At 36.7% G+C, this 18,176-nt stretch overlaps 1 protein-coding gene across 1 annotated transcript; it reads left to right on the forward strand.

The window, feature by feature from the left end:
- The first annotated feature begins 7,683 nt into the window (after positions 1–7,683).
- On the forward strand, positions 7,684–16,195 carry LOC116408844 (uromodulin-like). Its single transcript, XM_031896885.1, has 10 exons — positions 7,684–7,789; positions 8,907–8,964; positions 9,706–9,798; positions 10,045–10,247; positions 11,394–11,548; positions 12,901–13,140; positions 13,430–13,586; positions 14,319–14,391; positions 14,956–14,985; positions 15,841–16,195. Exons 2-10 carry the CDS (start codon positions 8,916–8,918, stop codon positions 15,903–15,905), a joined length of 1,065 nt encoding a protein of 354 aa, XP_031752745.1. The 5' UTR covers positions 7,684–7,789; positions 8,907–8,915; the 3' UTR covers positions 15,906–16,195.
- The last annotated feature ends 1,981 nt before the right edge of the window (positions 16,196–18,176 follow it).

Below are 18,176 nucleotides of genomic sequence, written 5' to 3' on the forward strand. Positions count from 1 at the left end.
AGCAGCTAACAGATAAACCCTGTAGAATACAATGGTGTCTTATCTGTTATCTGCTATGTAACCTGTGCTTTTTCTCCTTTTTTCCAGCTTGAATGGCTGCCCCTGTGGCTACACAGCAGCTTATTATATAAACTATAGTAGTGTTCCTGAAGCAAACACCCCAGTTTTACCAGTGCAGGGCCACAATACACTATATTTCAATTACTTTAAAACACTTTCATTTTTTGGTGTTACTGTTCCTTTAACAAGTCATGTAGGATCTGATTGCACAATGTCGATGAGTTTACTGCCCCTTGGGCAAGTTGGGTAAAACACCTTTGGACCCTGTATAGAAAAATAGCAAACAGCACCTTCTTGTCTCCATTAAAAAAGCCTTTATTTGGTATACATGGCTTTTGGATAAGACGTTTCAGGCCTACATCTGGCCTTTTCTCAAGCTTACCAACCACTTAAAGTCAAGCCTTTTATACATAACATTATCTCGCCATCTACTGGTCATTATTCATATATACTTTGCAACATCTAATTAGATACAAAACTTGTTACATTGCCACATTTATATACACAAAAACCATTACTTCTTTTCAGATTATCCTATTTTATTCCAAACATAGTATATATAAAACACAAGAATTAAAACCCATTAAAAACAATTTACATTTGAAAAATAGCTTGCAATCCTATTTAGTTCTTGGGGGGTTAGGGTCTCCAGTCTTCTAATCCACATCACTTCCTTTCTTAGCAACATTTTTGTCCTATTGCCTCCTCAACCTAATTTAGGGACATGATCCACTATCTGGAATTTTAGTTGTTGGACTCCATGGCGCATTTCTACGAAATGAGCTGCAACTGCTTGTTCCACTTTCCCTGTTCTTATAGCAGACTTGTGTTCACGGATTCTTTCTCGTACCGGGCGACATGTCTGCCCCACATATAGTAAACCGCAAGGGCATTTAATTACATAAACTGGCACATGTATAGTATCCCCCTATCTTAATCGGGGTACCCTTATGTGGATGGCACACCACCTCTCCTTTTTGGCAGTTAGAACAGCAGCTGCAGCTCAGACATGGAAATGTCCCATGTCTCACTGTACTTAATACAGTTTGACCACTTTTACCTTATCCTATATCTGACTTCGTTAATGTGGAGCCAATTGTATGGTTCTTCTTATAGGACATGAGAGGAAATTCCCTGAAGCTGGAGACCTCTGGTATGCCATCTCATGAAACCCCCCAATGCTTCCTCACAATGTCAGCCACCTGGTGGCTCAGAACATTGTATCTTGTGACGAAGGGAATGCGGTCACTCAGTTTTTTAACTCTGCCTTGCATCATGTGATTCCTATCCTGTTTCGCTAATAACTTGCTTGGGTAACCTCTCTCCCTAAATTTCTCCTGCATCTCACTCAACCTAATGTTCGATTGCAATAGGGTGTTTCTGTCCGTGGGCTTAACGTACACTTAAAAACATTAGTGTCCAAAAATGCAATTTGCTCGTGACTCACTTTCATAGTGAATTTAATGCACACAAGGGAAGTGTTAATCTCTGAAGCTAATTTATCAAGGGTCCAACGTGGCCCAGTCCACACTGCAAACACATCATTGATGAAACAAAGCCATTGCAAACACCTTTGGACTCCTTTAAATGTGAAGGCAAACAGATAACGGGCCTGATTCACTAAAGGGCGATAAAAATTATCGCACGCTTTTTCGCGTTAAAAAACGCAAAATAATTTGCGCGCGATTCACCATATTATTATCGCGTGCGAAAAATCGCCATTTTCGCATGGGTTATTTCTCGCACTAGTTTTACCGTTTTGCGTTAATTTCCGCGCTGAAAAGAATACGATCGCATGATTCACTATAACTTTTGCGCGCTAAATATCGCATTCGGCTATGCGAAAATTAACACCTACTACAGGCAGGCGAAAAATTATACAAAAGTACAGTAAATGATTTTTTGCAATAAAATATGGACTTACAGTGTTATTTATTCAAGTATGTGTTTCCCCTAGAGTGACGCAGCCGCCAGTTTGCAGCGAAATGTTCATTTTTAATACAGTAATTTTCTGCAAGTATTGGCGTGTATGGCTAACATGGCGTGCGTTCATTTGCGCGACTACTTCTATTTGGCTACAAGTGATGAAATGTTTCGCCAGGCAGGGATTCGCAGCGAATTTTTGGACGTGCGTTGAATTTTTTTCGCGGCGGATTTTTTCATGCGTTTCTCAAAACATTCCGCCAATGGCAAAACGCATGAAAAAATTTGCCACGCAAAAATTCACCGCACATCCAAAAATTTATACAAGCGTCAAAAAATAAAGTCACAAAAAAAAAGTCACAGCAACAATTTTTTTGCCCGCACAACATTTTTGCCGTTTCGTGGATCTTTCGAAAGATTTGCTAACTTTTCACTAAAGATAACCAGAACACATTTGCTCATCACTAGTGGCTACTATTTATAAGCATCTACTATTTATATGATACCATTTATATGTGGCTAATATTTATATACATCATTTATATGCGGCAACAATTTTTATACACTATTTCTAAGCTACCATTCATATGCAGCGATTATTCGCATAATTTAGCGCATGTACCGGCAAATACCGCATTGAAATTGTCTTTTCGTGAGTTAAATAACGCATGCAATATCGCGCGTAAAAAAGCGCGAGTATGCTTATAGTGAATCGTGTGAAAAATCGCCAAAATTAAGACGCGGTAAAAATTTTAGCGCACAATAAAAATAGCGCACGTTTTATCGCCCTTTAGTGAATCAGGCCCAATAACTGCTAGGGTCTAGCCTCAAAGAATAGTATGCATTTGCGAGCTCTATTACCGTGAAATGACCAGCAGGGGGTAGTATTTGACTTAACATGGTATGGGGATTTGGCACTATCGGTGCGTCCGCCTCTATAATTTTGTTAACTGCTCTTAAATCATGTACCATTCGATAAGTTGGGGGCTGCCCTTTTGTTGTTCGTTTACAAACTGGAAATAGAGGGCAATTTACTGGTGACCTCATTTTCACAAGCACCCCAGCTTTTTCATATTCCTGTATTTGTACTTTTTATTTGTACTGGAGGAACAGATAGTGTACACATCATATTTACCTTTGGCCCATAACGACTCTGGTACCTCTTTTAAGTCTTGCTCAGTGTCTGTCATTGGCTGTGTCGAAGTTGTCATTAGTAAAACAGCAGCCACATTGTTTAAAATATTATCTGTCAGAGGGCTTGTTAATTTTACACCATTTTCAGTGAACTCAATACATACATTTATTTGTGATAGAATGTCAGCCCCTAGAAGGTTTACGGGCACTGTATCAGAGACTAATAAAGATGATATTAGTTCCAACTGCCCACCTACTCTTACCACCACTCTGCCGATACTGGTTTTGTTTCTTTCATTTTGATTTGTTTACCACCCAATCCCATCCCAATTATTTCTTTGTTATTTAATAATTGGTCTGGTACCTGGTCAGCTTTTAGTACTGTTTTAGCTGCCCCTGTATCCTCTAAACACTTTAAGGTAGCATATGGTGCCTCCTTAAGCCAAAGGGATACAATGGCTTCTGAGGGGGCTTGGGTAGTTGCGACAGAGTAAGTGAACACAGGTTGGCTTATTTCCTAGGCTGAATGTTCCCCAGTTTCAGAGTCCCCTATGCGCCTTCTCCCTCTGGGGTTCCAAGACTGGTCAACCCTTGGCTGTGGGCACTCTCTAACCATGACAGATTGAAAAAAACCCTTTTCTTAAACTTGTTTATGCCATTTTGTCTAAAGTCACTGTACCTTTGGTTTTCTGATACTAGCAACACCTTCTGTGGTTTTTTTTCTTTACTTTTCTTAATTCTCTCATCAATACCTGTACAGACAATTATAAGTTCATCTTCCTTAATAGTTTTTGCTTCAGGTGTAGTGGTTATTAATGTATCTTTGTATTTTTTTTTAACCCTTCTATGAATGTAGCTCTTAATTGAACTTTGTCCCTTTCACTAGTTTCTAAATAACCAGCTTCAGTGAATGCTAGTTTTAGCCTATGGAAAAATTCCACAGATCCCTCCTCATTTGTCTGCTTAAAGGAGAGGGAAAGGCTAAGTCAAGTGGCTGGTGTTCCTGTTAGGAAAAAACCGCACCATCCTGGGGTACCTGCAGCGAGTGTTTCCTCTTCCATATTTCTTCTGTCTTTGGAATCCCTGGGCTGGCGCATGCACAGACTTTTTTGTTAAAGTTCAGCTTCTCACTCTACTGCATGCGCAAGCGTGGGAAGGAAGAGGCGACACTCGCTGCTGGGATCCCTGGGCTGGTGAGGTTCTCTCCTAACAGGGACAACCAGCCCGGGGTAAAAGGTAAGCGATTAAAGTCACTTGGGGGTGCCTAACATTTTGGCACCCCCAAGTGACTTAGGGTGTTGCATTGTAGGTTGATTGTATAACAAACTCTGCTGGATTTACATCAGGGTCTGGGATACCCTCTAGAAGGGACATTTGCTCAGTTCGAGACCAAGGTTGGTACCAACTTACACTGTATTTTGGGACTGGATTAGCACCTTCAAATACAGCTTGTGTACCAACTACATCCTTTGGTGGGGCAAAAGGCAATATATTCTCCCCTGTGTATGGGGAAGCAGAGGACAATATAATTTCCCCTGTGTATGGGGGAAGATTTGGTGGTACGAGAGACATTGTATATGTGCTAACAGGGTTATGTAAGGTAACCTCTCTCTTTTTCTCCTCCTCCTCCTATTCTTTATAAACTTTAATTTGCTGTAACCCTCTTTGGTAAATATAGAATCATTTTACATAATCTTTTTTCCCCTTATACTAGCACCTACAGCATTTAGTAAAAGAGCTCTAGTTTCTGCAGTTGTGTGGTCATATTCTTCTCCCCATCTTTTCATCGATATTCTTATTTTTGGATATGCATTCTTCTGTATTCTAAGGGTTTATTTTGTATATTTTCTAGAGGTTCAGCTTCTTGAACATTTCCTCTTTTTTAATTTGTTCTTGGGTTCTGGTCTGCTTTTCACCATTAAGGGCAGCAAATAAAGCAGTTAAACCAACCTTACTATAGGGATATTCATCACCTAATATGCTTCCATCTGGCCAGGAGGTGGGAAACTTTCTCCTATTCGCATATCTATATCTACTACTGTAAAAACATTCAACAATTTTATCAGGTTTCTTTTTACTCTCTGTCAACCATGCATTTGCTTCATTCTCATACCCTTTCTTTTTTATCCATTTATCATGAGTATTAATTAGAGTCTACCAGAGATCTCTATCTAGACTTATCTAGACTTAGAGTATCTGGCAGCCCTGTTTTCTTACATATATCTCTAAGGGGTGCCGTAACCCAATTCCCATGATTCTGTTCCATCCACTGTACTGCTGTTTGACCAAGGGGATCAGCAGCCCTCTCCTCAGGGTCCTGTTCTAGACGGTACAACCAATTGCCCATCTTTCTCTTGTGGTTGGTCAACCAATTTACTCAATATTCCCCACACACCTACTGGAGCCTTGCTCACACAGCTAGGAGGTATTTCCCTGGGTAACAGCAGTACTTTATCTGACTCTTTGCTACCTTTTTTACCTTTGTAACTCTCCCCAAACACCTTAACTCTAAACATACACCAGATCCTTTACCACTGATAACAGGAGTGAATAGGAAAATAGAAATAGAGATAGCAAATCTCTTATAAGAGGTAATGTAGTGTGAGGTAGATACTTGCAGTTCCTTGATATGGAAAGCTGCTTATGTGTATTCTATTTCCCGGTTTTATATAAACCCGTATTTTTAGCAGAAAAACAGCCTGATTCTTAAGATAAGCCCAGAATCAATAAACTTATTAGACAGGATAGTTGACTATAGAAATGGCATGGGAAAGAGGTATGGCCTTATAGAAAGAAAGAGAGAATATACCTAAGCAGTGGTAGAATACAACACTAAATCAGATATGCATATGGTTCAATTATCTTGATACTTTAAACATTTCACACATACAAATACTTCAATACTTAAACACAGTTAAGATATCACTTATAACATATATGACCTATATATGACATTTACATATACTTATTCCTACAGCTCAGTTCCGTGGTCTGGAGTGTGTGATGTTATAGACCACTCGTGTGACCAGTGACACTTGCAAGGGAAAACCCTTGGTAAGCAAAGGGCTTACCTGCTGGTCTTTTGGGAAGTTCCATTGCTAGAGTCACAGCCGCTGTGTGGTGGTCCTTTGGATCACATCCAGTCCCATCTGGGTCGCCAAAATGTTAAGTCCAAATATAGTACAGTAAAAGGATTGTCAGCTGTAGGATAAAATTCTTTGCATGCAAGAGAACAGACACAGACACGGAGCCTAATTGTTCTGTCCTCCCTGATTGGTGGCCAGACCTTTATTTATATTGATTTTCATACATGATATGTTAAAATTATACTTGAGGTGGTCCTGCTAGCGTCTTAAAACACCTGAACATTGGCCTGCAACCTAGGCTACGCATAAAAATGGGGCCAGTTTGTATTACCTTATGTGTTGAGGAAGCATTGCAACATGTTGCATTGACAGCAAATCCACCAGCTTTCAAAAGATTTTAAAAACTTTATTTCAAGTAAATAGCAAGTATTTGACAAAAAGAATCAGTAAAAAATGAAAAATCCCTGTATCGTGTATTATTATTATTATTACACTTGCAGAAAGTAAAAATTGCAAATGGTAAAACTTGTTTACATAAGATTGTATATCAGTTGAGTAGCTTGTTAAATATAATTGAATATCTTGATTGATTGAAATGTGTGTGTGCAGGTAAGTACCTGGTTTTATTGTACCCACAGAAATATGGACTAATAACCCCAGAAGTAGGATAAAACTACATAAAAGCTCTGCACCAATAACCTGCCCACTACCCATCTGGCATGTAAAAGTACATTCCTATACAGCACAATGGGCATATGGGAAATACAAGCAACTTTCTTATTCCTGCTACTTCAAATACTTTTAACACCTAAGTGGTATAGGAAAGGGGCTCTTAATAGGTCACTACATCTTTGTACTGCAGGGAGGTAAAATAAAGCAGGCCTAGACTGGCAATCAGTGGATTGTAGCAAATGCCAGAGGTGCCTTAAGATATCATATACAATCACTATTTATTCGGCCTGTTGGGGCAGTTTGGGCTGTTGTATACTTAACGTGTCAGGGCTTATTTTGAATCCCAGGACTGGACTGAAGTGGTTAATACTACTAACCTTTCAATTACTTATGAAGAAATGTTTTATTGAGAAAAGATAACTTAACCATCCTGTAAGAAGATATTTACATCACATGCAAACCCAACACATGTGGGGACATTTCTGAATGGAATGCACACAAATATTTCCTGTTGGACAAACATGAAATAATTAAAACATGTGATGTCCTTGAATTGCGGGAAAAGTATGCAAATGAACATGTAAAGGAAATTTACAGTAAGGAAACTTTACCCTGCAGCACTGACAAAAGACAATCAAATATTTACTGATGCAGTGTTTATTCTTGAATTCCACTTAACCCCACCCACCCTTTACATATTTTATATTTTCTTATGAGGGATAGGTTATCATTTTTTGCATTCCTAATAAAAAACAAAGAGTTAAAAACGCCCCTTCCCCAAAATCTACAGTATATATTGCACATTATTTTACCTGGTTACCTGTACCATTTTGAGTCTTCGATCACAGAGACCAGCATCTAAAAGAATCTGAGCTCACATTTAGGGGACTTCATTTCCTCATCCACATCAGGAGGTAATGTTTTCATATCTAGATTTATGAATATGAAGTTCTTAATCTTTAACTTTCCCTTTTTCAGGATTCATAGTAGAGTCATTTAGGAAGCAACTCCATGACAGTTTGTAAGTTATTGATAACAAGATAAATGTAATTATAGAAGAGCACAGCACGCAAATATATAAAAAAAAATAAGCAAATGTTTAAAAAAGGGAAAATTTGGAATGGTAGTATGTTTAAAAGTAGCATGTACTCCAGAGATAGAAAGCTACATGCATGTTCATATGTGCATAGATTTTCCTGTGACCAGATAGCACTGCCACTAAACCAAGGTAAAATAGGTCATACTTTGTTTAGCCTTTGTTCTATAAAAATCTAGATCTCAATAATCAGATAATGTCCAACAAAAGGCAATAACGTTGGTACCATATATGAAGAGATGTGTCCACCAAGGAGTGATATCCTCCATTCAGCACTAAAATGTTCAATAAGCGCCTACAGTAGCCAGATTCTAAATGTTTCTGCAGAGACTGATAGACAACTAAAATGTTAAAATAATCAAGTAAAACGTAAACGTATACTTGGTAGACGGGTTGGTGTACATTGGTATACAAGAGCTTTTAAAACCTTATTCAGCCTCTGTATTACTTATATTTTTAGACTGTATCAATATGTTTCATCATCTAGAGACTGCTATGTTTTGGCACACCTTCCTTAGTCAGAGTACCGAAATGTAAGTGGAAATTAAGGAACCGCCTTTTCTAAGTCTGGTGTGCACTAGCATTAATTTAATTAGTTTGCTTAATTTAAACTGAACTTAAAACTTTGACAGGGGAACCATAATTATTAAGGCCCATGGCATTTAGGGCTTGTGACAAAACCCTGGTACAATATCTATGTTTCCAAATCAGGTATCATAGACAGACACTTTCTAATTTAAGTGAATGGGATGTGATTGTATGCATGGAAATACCCCTAAAAGGACAAGATTGATTAAAATTCTCCATGTGAATGCCAACCAATTGTCCCACAGTCCAAACTAATATGAACTAATCTGAAAGTTACATAATGTAATTACATGATATTTTACATTTTTAATGGTTTCAATCTATATAAAATAATTTTGTTTTCGCAGACAATAAAAATGAAGTTCTGTCTGGAATTCTTGGTTATTCTGTGCAGCTTAACTACAGGTAAAATTGAAGTAATTATTGCGAGCAGTAATTACTCAGAATGTGAGTCTGGTTTTCTTGCGAAACACACTTGAATTTCAAATGAAGGTTAAGAGACTCTGCATGCCATTCATGAAATATGCAATTTTTTTTTTTATAAAGCATGAAGTTTGTTTTCTTTATTCAAATAGCACTTTGATATACTTTTTTCTCTTTTCTTTAAGGAGCCCAATTAAACATAAGGTTCAAATCAGTTAGTTATAGATAAAATGGGGCTACCTACTGATGATTATGTTCTTACCAGTACAAATGAACATTAGATGAATAGAGAGCAAGAAATGGCTATGAAACTGTTACACACTGTTGGCCTAGACTAGCATGTACTGTACTATAGTAAGATTGGTTTCCAGATTCTCAGATAGAATGTCATTGCATGAGATAAACTTTCAAGTTGGTCACATTTGCAGCAATAGATGAAGGTTATTCCTCCACCCAAACCATATTTAGCAATGTCGGAATCTAACCTCAAAACTTATACTTACACAGATTTGTACACTGAGCAATAGGTACTTATTTTGTTAAATAAGGTTTTTTTTTTATATCTAGAACATACTCTAAACAACAATCAACTGTATTAGTAGAGTGGATAGCATTATTAAACCCCTACAGAGATGGGCAAATATGGCATGGAATCATGATGAAATGAGTTTTTACTGCCCTATACTTTATTCTGATTTGCAATTCTTTTGTCTCTTAACTCAGTTGTTACGAGCTGTCCAACATGTGTTTCGGATGAGATCTGCAACAGTATAACCAATAATTGTGACTGTAATCCTTCAACATACTCTGAAACAGGTACAGAATACTCAGATTTCATGCGGAGTTAGTCTTCAACTTAACGTCTATTGACAATGCTTTTGCATTAAAAACTACTATTTTCAAACATATGCAGCTCACTGTATTTAAACAACAGAATTTACAAGCATTTGGCACATTTATACATGCCTATTGATAATATATAACTATGACAGGGGGTGTTATACAATATTTATTACTTTGATGACTCAAGTATTATCTTGACTTCCTTTTGTATGTCTGTAGTGCAAATCCCACCACCAGAATTAACATGCAACAATAACATGGTTTTGCGGATACCAAGATGTCAGATGGAGCGCAATGGATATGACTCTTCGAGTTTACACCTGAACACGCCATCCTGCAGACTTTCTTCATACTATGCTAATGTCTCATACTTGGGTATTTTGTGGCACATAGCGACAGGAGAGTGTGGTAACACTAAAGTGGTGAGTTTACTATAATCCAAGTGTATAAAAGCATGAAACAATCTGGTTCACAAAAAACGATATCTGTAGTCTGACCCTTCACACCTGACAATCGAAACCTTAATATATAATATAATATTTATAATAGGATAACAGATTACTCTTTTTTTTAAATAATTAATGTACTGTTGCATGTAAATGAATGGGAAACACATTGCCTATAGCAGAAACTAGCATTCATAAGAGATATTTGCCTGACAGCTCTAGTGCCTGTCATGGGCAGAACCTTCCCCTTCCCTAATTAAACTGTGGTAGTGATTAAAAACTTTACGTCCCTTGAGCCTTAAATAACTTTCTATTATTTTTGGTAAATTTTATGGTAATGTGAAGCACACAACTGGACAGAAAAATTTTGTATTTCTGCACACTTGAAAAAGGGCATACAGCCCGGAACATATTGTAAGTTTTACTCAAATAAAAAGGCTGAAGTTTATTAGCACTGCTCTGCTTCCACTTGTAATTAGTGTTCTGCACAGTGAGACATCAGGCAAGTGTGAGTCTTCGAGGCTTTTTGATTTGGTGGGATACATAACTGAATTACGCACAGCAATATACCTCTTTACCTAGACACAAGGCTAGAAGCTCTGCAAAAAGATGTACTGTACACACTAGGGGGCACATTTACTTATCATTGAATCTGAATCCCGAATGGGAAAAAAACGGATTGGAAACGAAAATTTTGTGATTTTTTTCGTCGCCATCGCAATTGTTTCGTATTTGTCGCAACTTTTTCGGTGGCGTTGCGACTTTATCGTATTTTGCACAATTTTTTCGTATTGCCCTATACTGAACGGCGGAAAAACCAATCCGAATTTTTCGCAATGGCGGTGAAAAAGTTGCGTCAATTCGCGAACAAGTCGTGACGGCGACGAAAAAGTCGCGACGGAAAAATTGCAAAAATACTGATCATTACGAAAAAAACGCATTCGGACACTTTCGGACGTTCGTGGATTAGTAAATGTGCCCCCAGGTGTGAAAATGGGCAGGTAGTGACAAGAACGATGTATAATCTAGGTAAAGCACTGTGTCAGCCCAGTATAAATAAAGAATAATATCAATCAATGCAGTTGGATAATATATTCTGATTAATACTTTCATTTTTAACAGGAGAATTCAACTCATATAACTTACTACAATAATCTGTACATAAGCCCAAAAACATCTCCATTCATCACAAAAAATAACGTCACTTTCACCTTTAGCTGCAGTATTCCACTAAACTCAGGGACTGGACTTAATTTTCCCGTCAAAGCAATCACAGGGTGAGTGATAAACTTAATAACAATAACAATAGAAAGTTAAAACAAAATGTTTTGTTTTTTTAATGTCATAAAAATGTAGATGAAAATCATTTTGCTATGCTTTACTGGAGAACATATATATTGTATAAATACGGGTTTAGGAAAAAAGCAGAAATACTGTATAGTTACACGCATGAAAGCATGAGACCAATGGGGTGTTTGCTAACAATCCTGCTTACTTGATCATATTTACACAATGACACCAGAGAAGTAACTTTTAGAGAGCCAATTTCCTTGTTTTATGCTACAAGCCTTACAAAGTTTAAACAAAACAACAAATTATATGAATGCCCCATTTTTTTCCTCCCAGCCTGTACCTATTGTAACAGGCTGGGAGGACAAAAATAGGGCATTCATATAATTTGTAGATATATAAACAATGGGTAAAAACAAAAATAACCATACAGATTAAAGTTGTATTACACATATATCCTCCACTGGGGGTCATTTAAAGGACAAGGCAACTCAAAATATAATTTTTGCCTAATAAAAGAAACCAAAATTCTACGCAGCTTTGCAATATACATTTATTACAAGTTTGTAATGGTTTTTGACTTATTTGTATATATAATTGCTATTAGAAGCAGTGTCTCTGTCTGTCCTTTTCTATTCTCTGCCCTGGTGGCTCAGACTGTTGAAACAATGTAACACAAGGCAGCAGCCTGACAGACCTGTATTGCTGGAGAAGCAAGACCTTTGCAACATTGTTTAAAATGTAACAACCAGGAGTTCAGCAAATGCTGCTTTCAATAGCAATTACATTTACAAATAATGTTTAAAGCGCTACAAATTTTTAATTATTTCATATTGGAAAGTTGCTTAGAATTATGTTTTCTTTCATTATGCAAAAAATTATTTTTTGGGGTTGACATGCCCTTTAATAATGCCCCAGATGCTTATCTACCCAGTACTTGCATCTGTGCCTGATTTGAAATCTGGGGTGAGGTGCAGAGCACAGCACTAGTAGGCACAAGGTAGCCCTGTATTTCCAGCTTGCCATAGGGGAGGAAGTAAAGACACAGCTCTTCAGCAGCCAGCAGGCGTTGGTGCAGGCCAAGAGGTACATAGGCTGAGGCAAGACTATGTGCCTCCCCAGAATATCTCTCATGAATACGGGGCCATCAACACACTATTATTGGGTAGGGAGCACTGGTCTTTGCACTCCATTCTGAAGCACAAAGATCAGGTTGTAAACATACAAAAACATGGAAGTCTGTGGCTGTTTTTGAACTCTGCACCTTGCCTAGTACTTCATTATCTTCTGTAGAAGTAAGGTAGTTGATTATGTGTTTATAATTATACTTATATTTCAGGAATGATGTAATTTCTGTCTCTGGTGTACCCGGGTCAATCTCTACAACCATGGCCATTTACACAGACCAGTCATTCAGCAATATTGTCACCACCAGCACCACATTGGTGGTAGAGCAAAATATTTATGTCTCAGTGCTGATGCAAACATTGGACAACTACAACATAAAAGTGGTGAATTTGTATACTTCTGCATCATCAAATCGCTCCGCTGACCCAAAATATTATCTGCTTCAGAACGGGTAGGTTGAAGCCATGTCATTACTTATATCCTTTAAATACTGAAAAAAATAACTTATTTGTTGTAGATGAAGATAAATAAAAATAAGTCACTAACAGAGATGCAGTGTATAATCTTGCCCTATGCAAGAAAAAATATGGCAAGATCTAGAAAGGTAAAAATAAGCAGTTATTTGAATTATGGGGTTTAAACCATTACAAAGCAACATTTTAATACCTAGCTTGGCTGTCAAACAGATTGGTTTGGATTTTTTGAGATTCAGTTGACATTTCTGATTCATCTCTTTCCAGGTGTCCAAACCTTAGCCTGGGAGCCTACCTATTTACAACGATATGGAATGGACAGTTTACTGAAGCACGATTTCAGTTTAAAGCATTCAAGCTTGCTAGCTCAGATGTTTTTTACCTATATGCAGATTATACCATTTGTAATTCTTCCTGTATACAGGTAATACAGTTCAAGGCATCTTCACAAAATGAAAATATCCTTTATAAATGGAACTGCATAACTTGAAGTGTGACATTTGTATTCACAATGTTTTAACTTTGATGGTGTTGCTGATCCAAGTATTGTGTATTGTTTAAGGTAATATTGCCCAAATTCACTTTGTTTCAATGGAAATGTTTCAATGGAAATGTTATTAGATATACAGGTGTGGGATCTATTACTTTAACATGTATTCATCATCTAATTAATAAAAACAGTACCTTGTAATTGATTGTAACTAATATGCATATATCCATATAGGTGGGAAAACCATGCTACTAGTAGTTAAGATAATGTATAAATAATAGCCATAAGTTATTGTGAGCCAAATTATAGATTTATTCATAAAAACCTTAGGTCCAAATCATTCCAATTAATTGATCTCATACCTGTGCTGGATAGATTTAATGGTTATGAATAAATATTTGGGCCTTTGAATGTCATTTACAGATTAATTAGTCTAATTTTTGAAGAAAAGAAATTAAGGAAGTCACTTAAACGAGAAAGAAACCCCCCAAACCACAGACACCTTCAATTCCTCCTCCCGCCGACTCCCTCCTACTTCAGATCTAGTGACAAGTTATATGGGATGGGAGCAGGAATCCTAATGGAGTGACCTGAGGTTGGGGGATAGGATTTGCCTTACTTTAAACAATTGTATTCATTTCTCTCTTCTTGCTCTTCTTGGAATAGAACTGCAATAGCCGCTCAGCAGACATCAATGCTCAGACCTACAGTTCTACAGTCGGCGTGCGTCTTCAATTTAGTAAGTGACCATTTGTTCTTGCTGCCTTGCTTGGGTTGTCCAACAAAAGAATTAAAGCCTACTACATTAAATCTTCTTAAAATATATACATTTTGTAGTTCTGAAAATTGTAGTAATTGAATTGTGTCTGGGTAAATCATCAGTTCTATACAAAAGGTTGTGTTTAATTTTTTCAAATGACAGTTTATATAGCGCAGTTACTGTTGAAAAGGGGGGGGTGGCATTTTTGTTTGAAGAGGGTACTCTAAGATGTGTTTCCATTGGAGAACTTATATATCCTTAAGAAAGGCCTATTGAGGACCGAAACATCGGATTCTTTTAAAACAATATGATGATTTTAAAGGGTGTGCCCATCACAGAATATTTATTGCTGAATACTTAAAATTTGGCTGTGCACCCCATAAGGTTACAAGCTTTGGAGTGCAGACACTATAAAGACTGATATATATATATACTATACTTAATCGTGATAGATCAGCACTCGCATAATTCAAAATTATGTTGTCTGTTTTAGAATTCTGTGTAAGGGAACATTGTTTTTACAAAAGCTTCTTTGTTTTACAGCTTCAAATTCAGCTTCCAGCAGCTTTGGCTGTAAGTAAAATAAAATCTCTTTTTGTTTCTCTGCATAGATGCCAATATTCCTTTAAGATGAAACTGTATAAGCAGGGTTGTTTCAAGTGAGCACCTTGGCTTGGACGGCCCTTTATCAGAGGCGACAAAAAGCTGCCTCTGGTAGCTGTATAAGAATTTCTGTTTTGTTTTTTTTCTTACAGGAAAATAGTTTTTTCTAGGGTAGAGAGCAGAATTGTACTGTAGGGAGCACTCCTGTTTTTACAGATCCCTGTCTTCCATGTAATGAAATGAGTCAGTGCCCTTGAGCCTGCTGTGATGAATTATGAGCAAATGCACACACAGGTACAAGGGAACCCTGGGATTTTTGCCTCAACCTGGCAGTAATTTCAGGAATGTCTTTGGTTGGGTGTTACTAGCCACAAGTTAGTTGCACCACTAATTCAGAGGGAAATGTGAGCAACCAATTGTGCCTATTTTATATCAAAGTGTGCAATTACACTGGAATAGCAATTTATATGTATTTGATTAGATATAGCACCATGTCAGATATACACTATATATGTAATCCTTATATTTGTATTTAACAACTCCAGCATTACACCACACACAGAATTAGCATTTTTAGTACTTTGCATTCTCCTGTTCTCCCCTATAAATAGGAATGCTTAAAAAATTGCACATGTGCATTGTTAGTGTGTCATATTTTACAAATAAGTCACAGTCGGATAATAAAGATGGGTAATGTCAGTATAAAGTGTATCACTCAGCTCTTAAAATATCCATATTAAAACAATAATAAATAAATGTACTCCAAGGCTGGGGGCTTAGGAACCCATACATATTCTATTTCAAATATATTGTATTTTTTTACAGGTTTCTCCATGAAGTGGGCTTTGAGTTCACTTCTTTTGCCCCTAATACTTATGATGATCATGTGAAGTTTCCCATCTCATGGAGTTCCAGACTATTATGACATTGTGAAGTTTGGTGTTGGTGAATCTTATGAAGGAGATTATTTCACTTCAGAGTCAGTTTGCTTGATATTATGTTTGGAATGCATACTGCTACTGGTTAATTATTACAATTAAGTTTAATTATGTAACTATGATAACTATAAGTACTATCTACTCTTATGCAGGGCTAATAGCACCATTGACTGTATAACTATTATGGACTGTATAACTATTATGGCCTTCTTTATCAATTTTTCGAGTTTGTGAATTTAATTTGTTTTTTAATTTGAATAAACTCAGATTTAAAAAAAAAAATCCATTGCTTGCTGTTTTGTTAATATAGAAAACTCTTTTTAATTTATAAAAAAAAGTAACACACATTATAAAAATATGAATGTATTATAAACTCATCCTAGGGCCCTTTAAAACAAGGCAGCATTAACAGTATCTTAGGGCAGAGCAAGTGTAGGAGAAACATACAGCATTACGTTTTAGTAGTAGATGAGGAGACTCAGACACTGTGTATTACACAGCTTTAGATGATTTTGGTGCTGCAATAAACTTGGTAGGAGCCCATCTCCACTATTAATGCCACTTGTATACATCACTTTCTCTATCAGATGGCTGAAAAGCACAATATTTTCAATGCATGTTTTCATTCTAGTTTAAATAGGACCTTGTTGAAGGCTATCATATAGTAAAATGTTGGTCGATATGAACCTGGTCTAGCAACCAATCAAACAGGTTACCTGAAAATTCTACCTTTAGATTGGTTTCTAAAGGTTATAGACTAGCAGCTAACTTTGCAACCTTTATTATATTATTTCTTATATACTGTATGTTTCTTTACCCATTTTAGAAGGTAAAGCTTTTCTGTCTCGATTCATCAACATATATCATCATAGATATATGTATTGGGTGTTAAGTCTACTAAAATCATTTAAACATTAAATAAAACCAATAGGATTGTTTTGCTACCAATATGGATTCATGTGGCTGTGTTAGGGTCAGTTACAAAGTAAACATATATATTAAACATCCCATAGTAGCAACAAGTACCTGGGGCCACGCTGGATTTCTATGACATACTGGTAATTCTGTAACATGTCGTATCCTTTCTTCTGAGCTTTTATTTTGTTTATTTTGAGCAATTGTTTATTCATGTAAAGGAGTGAACATTATGGTTCTTTAGGCTTTATGTAGTTTTCTGCATATTTAAATCTCCTTTTACAGCAACAATACACTTTCATAAAGGTTTTAATTTCACTAACATCCATAGCACTATGCCTTCAATGCCAAGCACAGGGTTTTAATGACAGTTTTTCCATGTATATAACATACAGCTGGTGTTTCTAGCATAGTTTCAATGGATCTATGTAGCCCACCCCTGTACAGAAATGTGGGGCCTTTCCACAAATGAATTCAACCAGCCTCTGCCTCAGTCAAGATTCCATTAGGCAGTTTAATTAGAGTGTGGAATTCGGTATAATTAACTCTCTTAGTTTTACATTTCACATATATCAGCATACCAGGCTTTTACAAGGCCTTCTATAATCCAGGGATGCCTTGGTAAGCTTAAAACACAAGCACAATGGTAGTATTAAAAAATATAATCCTTTATATAGTATGCAAAAAAATTTTTTAACAGCAATCAATTTTAATTACAAGATTACAAAAAATAATACATAGATTTGTAAGATAATACATACCACAAAATGTGCATAGGCAAAAGAAACACACAAGTTAGCGGATACACTTGCCAAAGATGAGAATTACCCAAACATTTGTTTTTGGGTTTTTTGCACCAAACACCTATATTGCTGTTTTTTGCATGTGAAGTGAGTGCCCTCCATTTATGTATAGTCACTATGGGCCCGATTCACTAAAGTCCGAAATAAGGAGTGCTATTTATAGCATGCGTTAAAAATCTTATCACTTCTTATTTTTCGCTCGATTCACTAAAAGGACACTTGTCATAATTAAGAAGCGATGTCCTTGGCGTTATTTATCTTGCGACGACATATTTTCAAGCAATATATTACGCAGCGCACAACATATTACGCAGCACGTTGCTTGAAAATATGTCGTCGCAAGATAAATAACGCCAAGAACATCGCTTCTTAATTATGACAAGTGTCCTTTTAGTGAATCAAGCGAAAAATAAGAAGTGATAAGATTTTTAACGCATGCTATAAATAGCACTCCTTATTTCGGACTTTAGTGAATCGGGCCCTATATGTTTTACCCATAGGAGTG

The sequence above is a fragment of the Xenopus tropicalis genome, chromosome 2, assembly GCF_000004195.4.
Source record: "Xenopus tropicalis strain Nigerian chromosome 2, UCB_Xtro_10.0, whole genome shotgun sequence".
Classification (NCBI taxonomy): domain Eukaryota; kingdom Metazoa; phylum Chordata; class Amphibia; order Anura; family Pipidae; genus Xenopus; species Xenopus tropicalis.

Excerpts from the sequence above, each read along its gene's own strand:
- LOC116408844 (XM_031896885.1), top strand. The coding sequence starts at position 8,916 with ATGAAGTTCTGTCTGGAATTCTTGGTTATTCTGTGCAGCTTAACTACA. Across the intron at positions 10,248-11,393 it reads AGTGTGGTAACACTAAAGTG|GAGAATTCAACTCATATAAC; the intron begins GTGAGTTTACTA and ends CATTTTTAACAG. Across the intron at positions 13,141-13,429 it reads TATTATCTGCTTCAGAACGG|GTGTCCAAACCTTAGCCTGG; the intron begins GTAGGTTGAAGC and ends ATCTCTTTCCAG.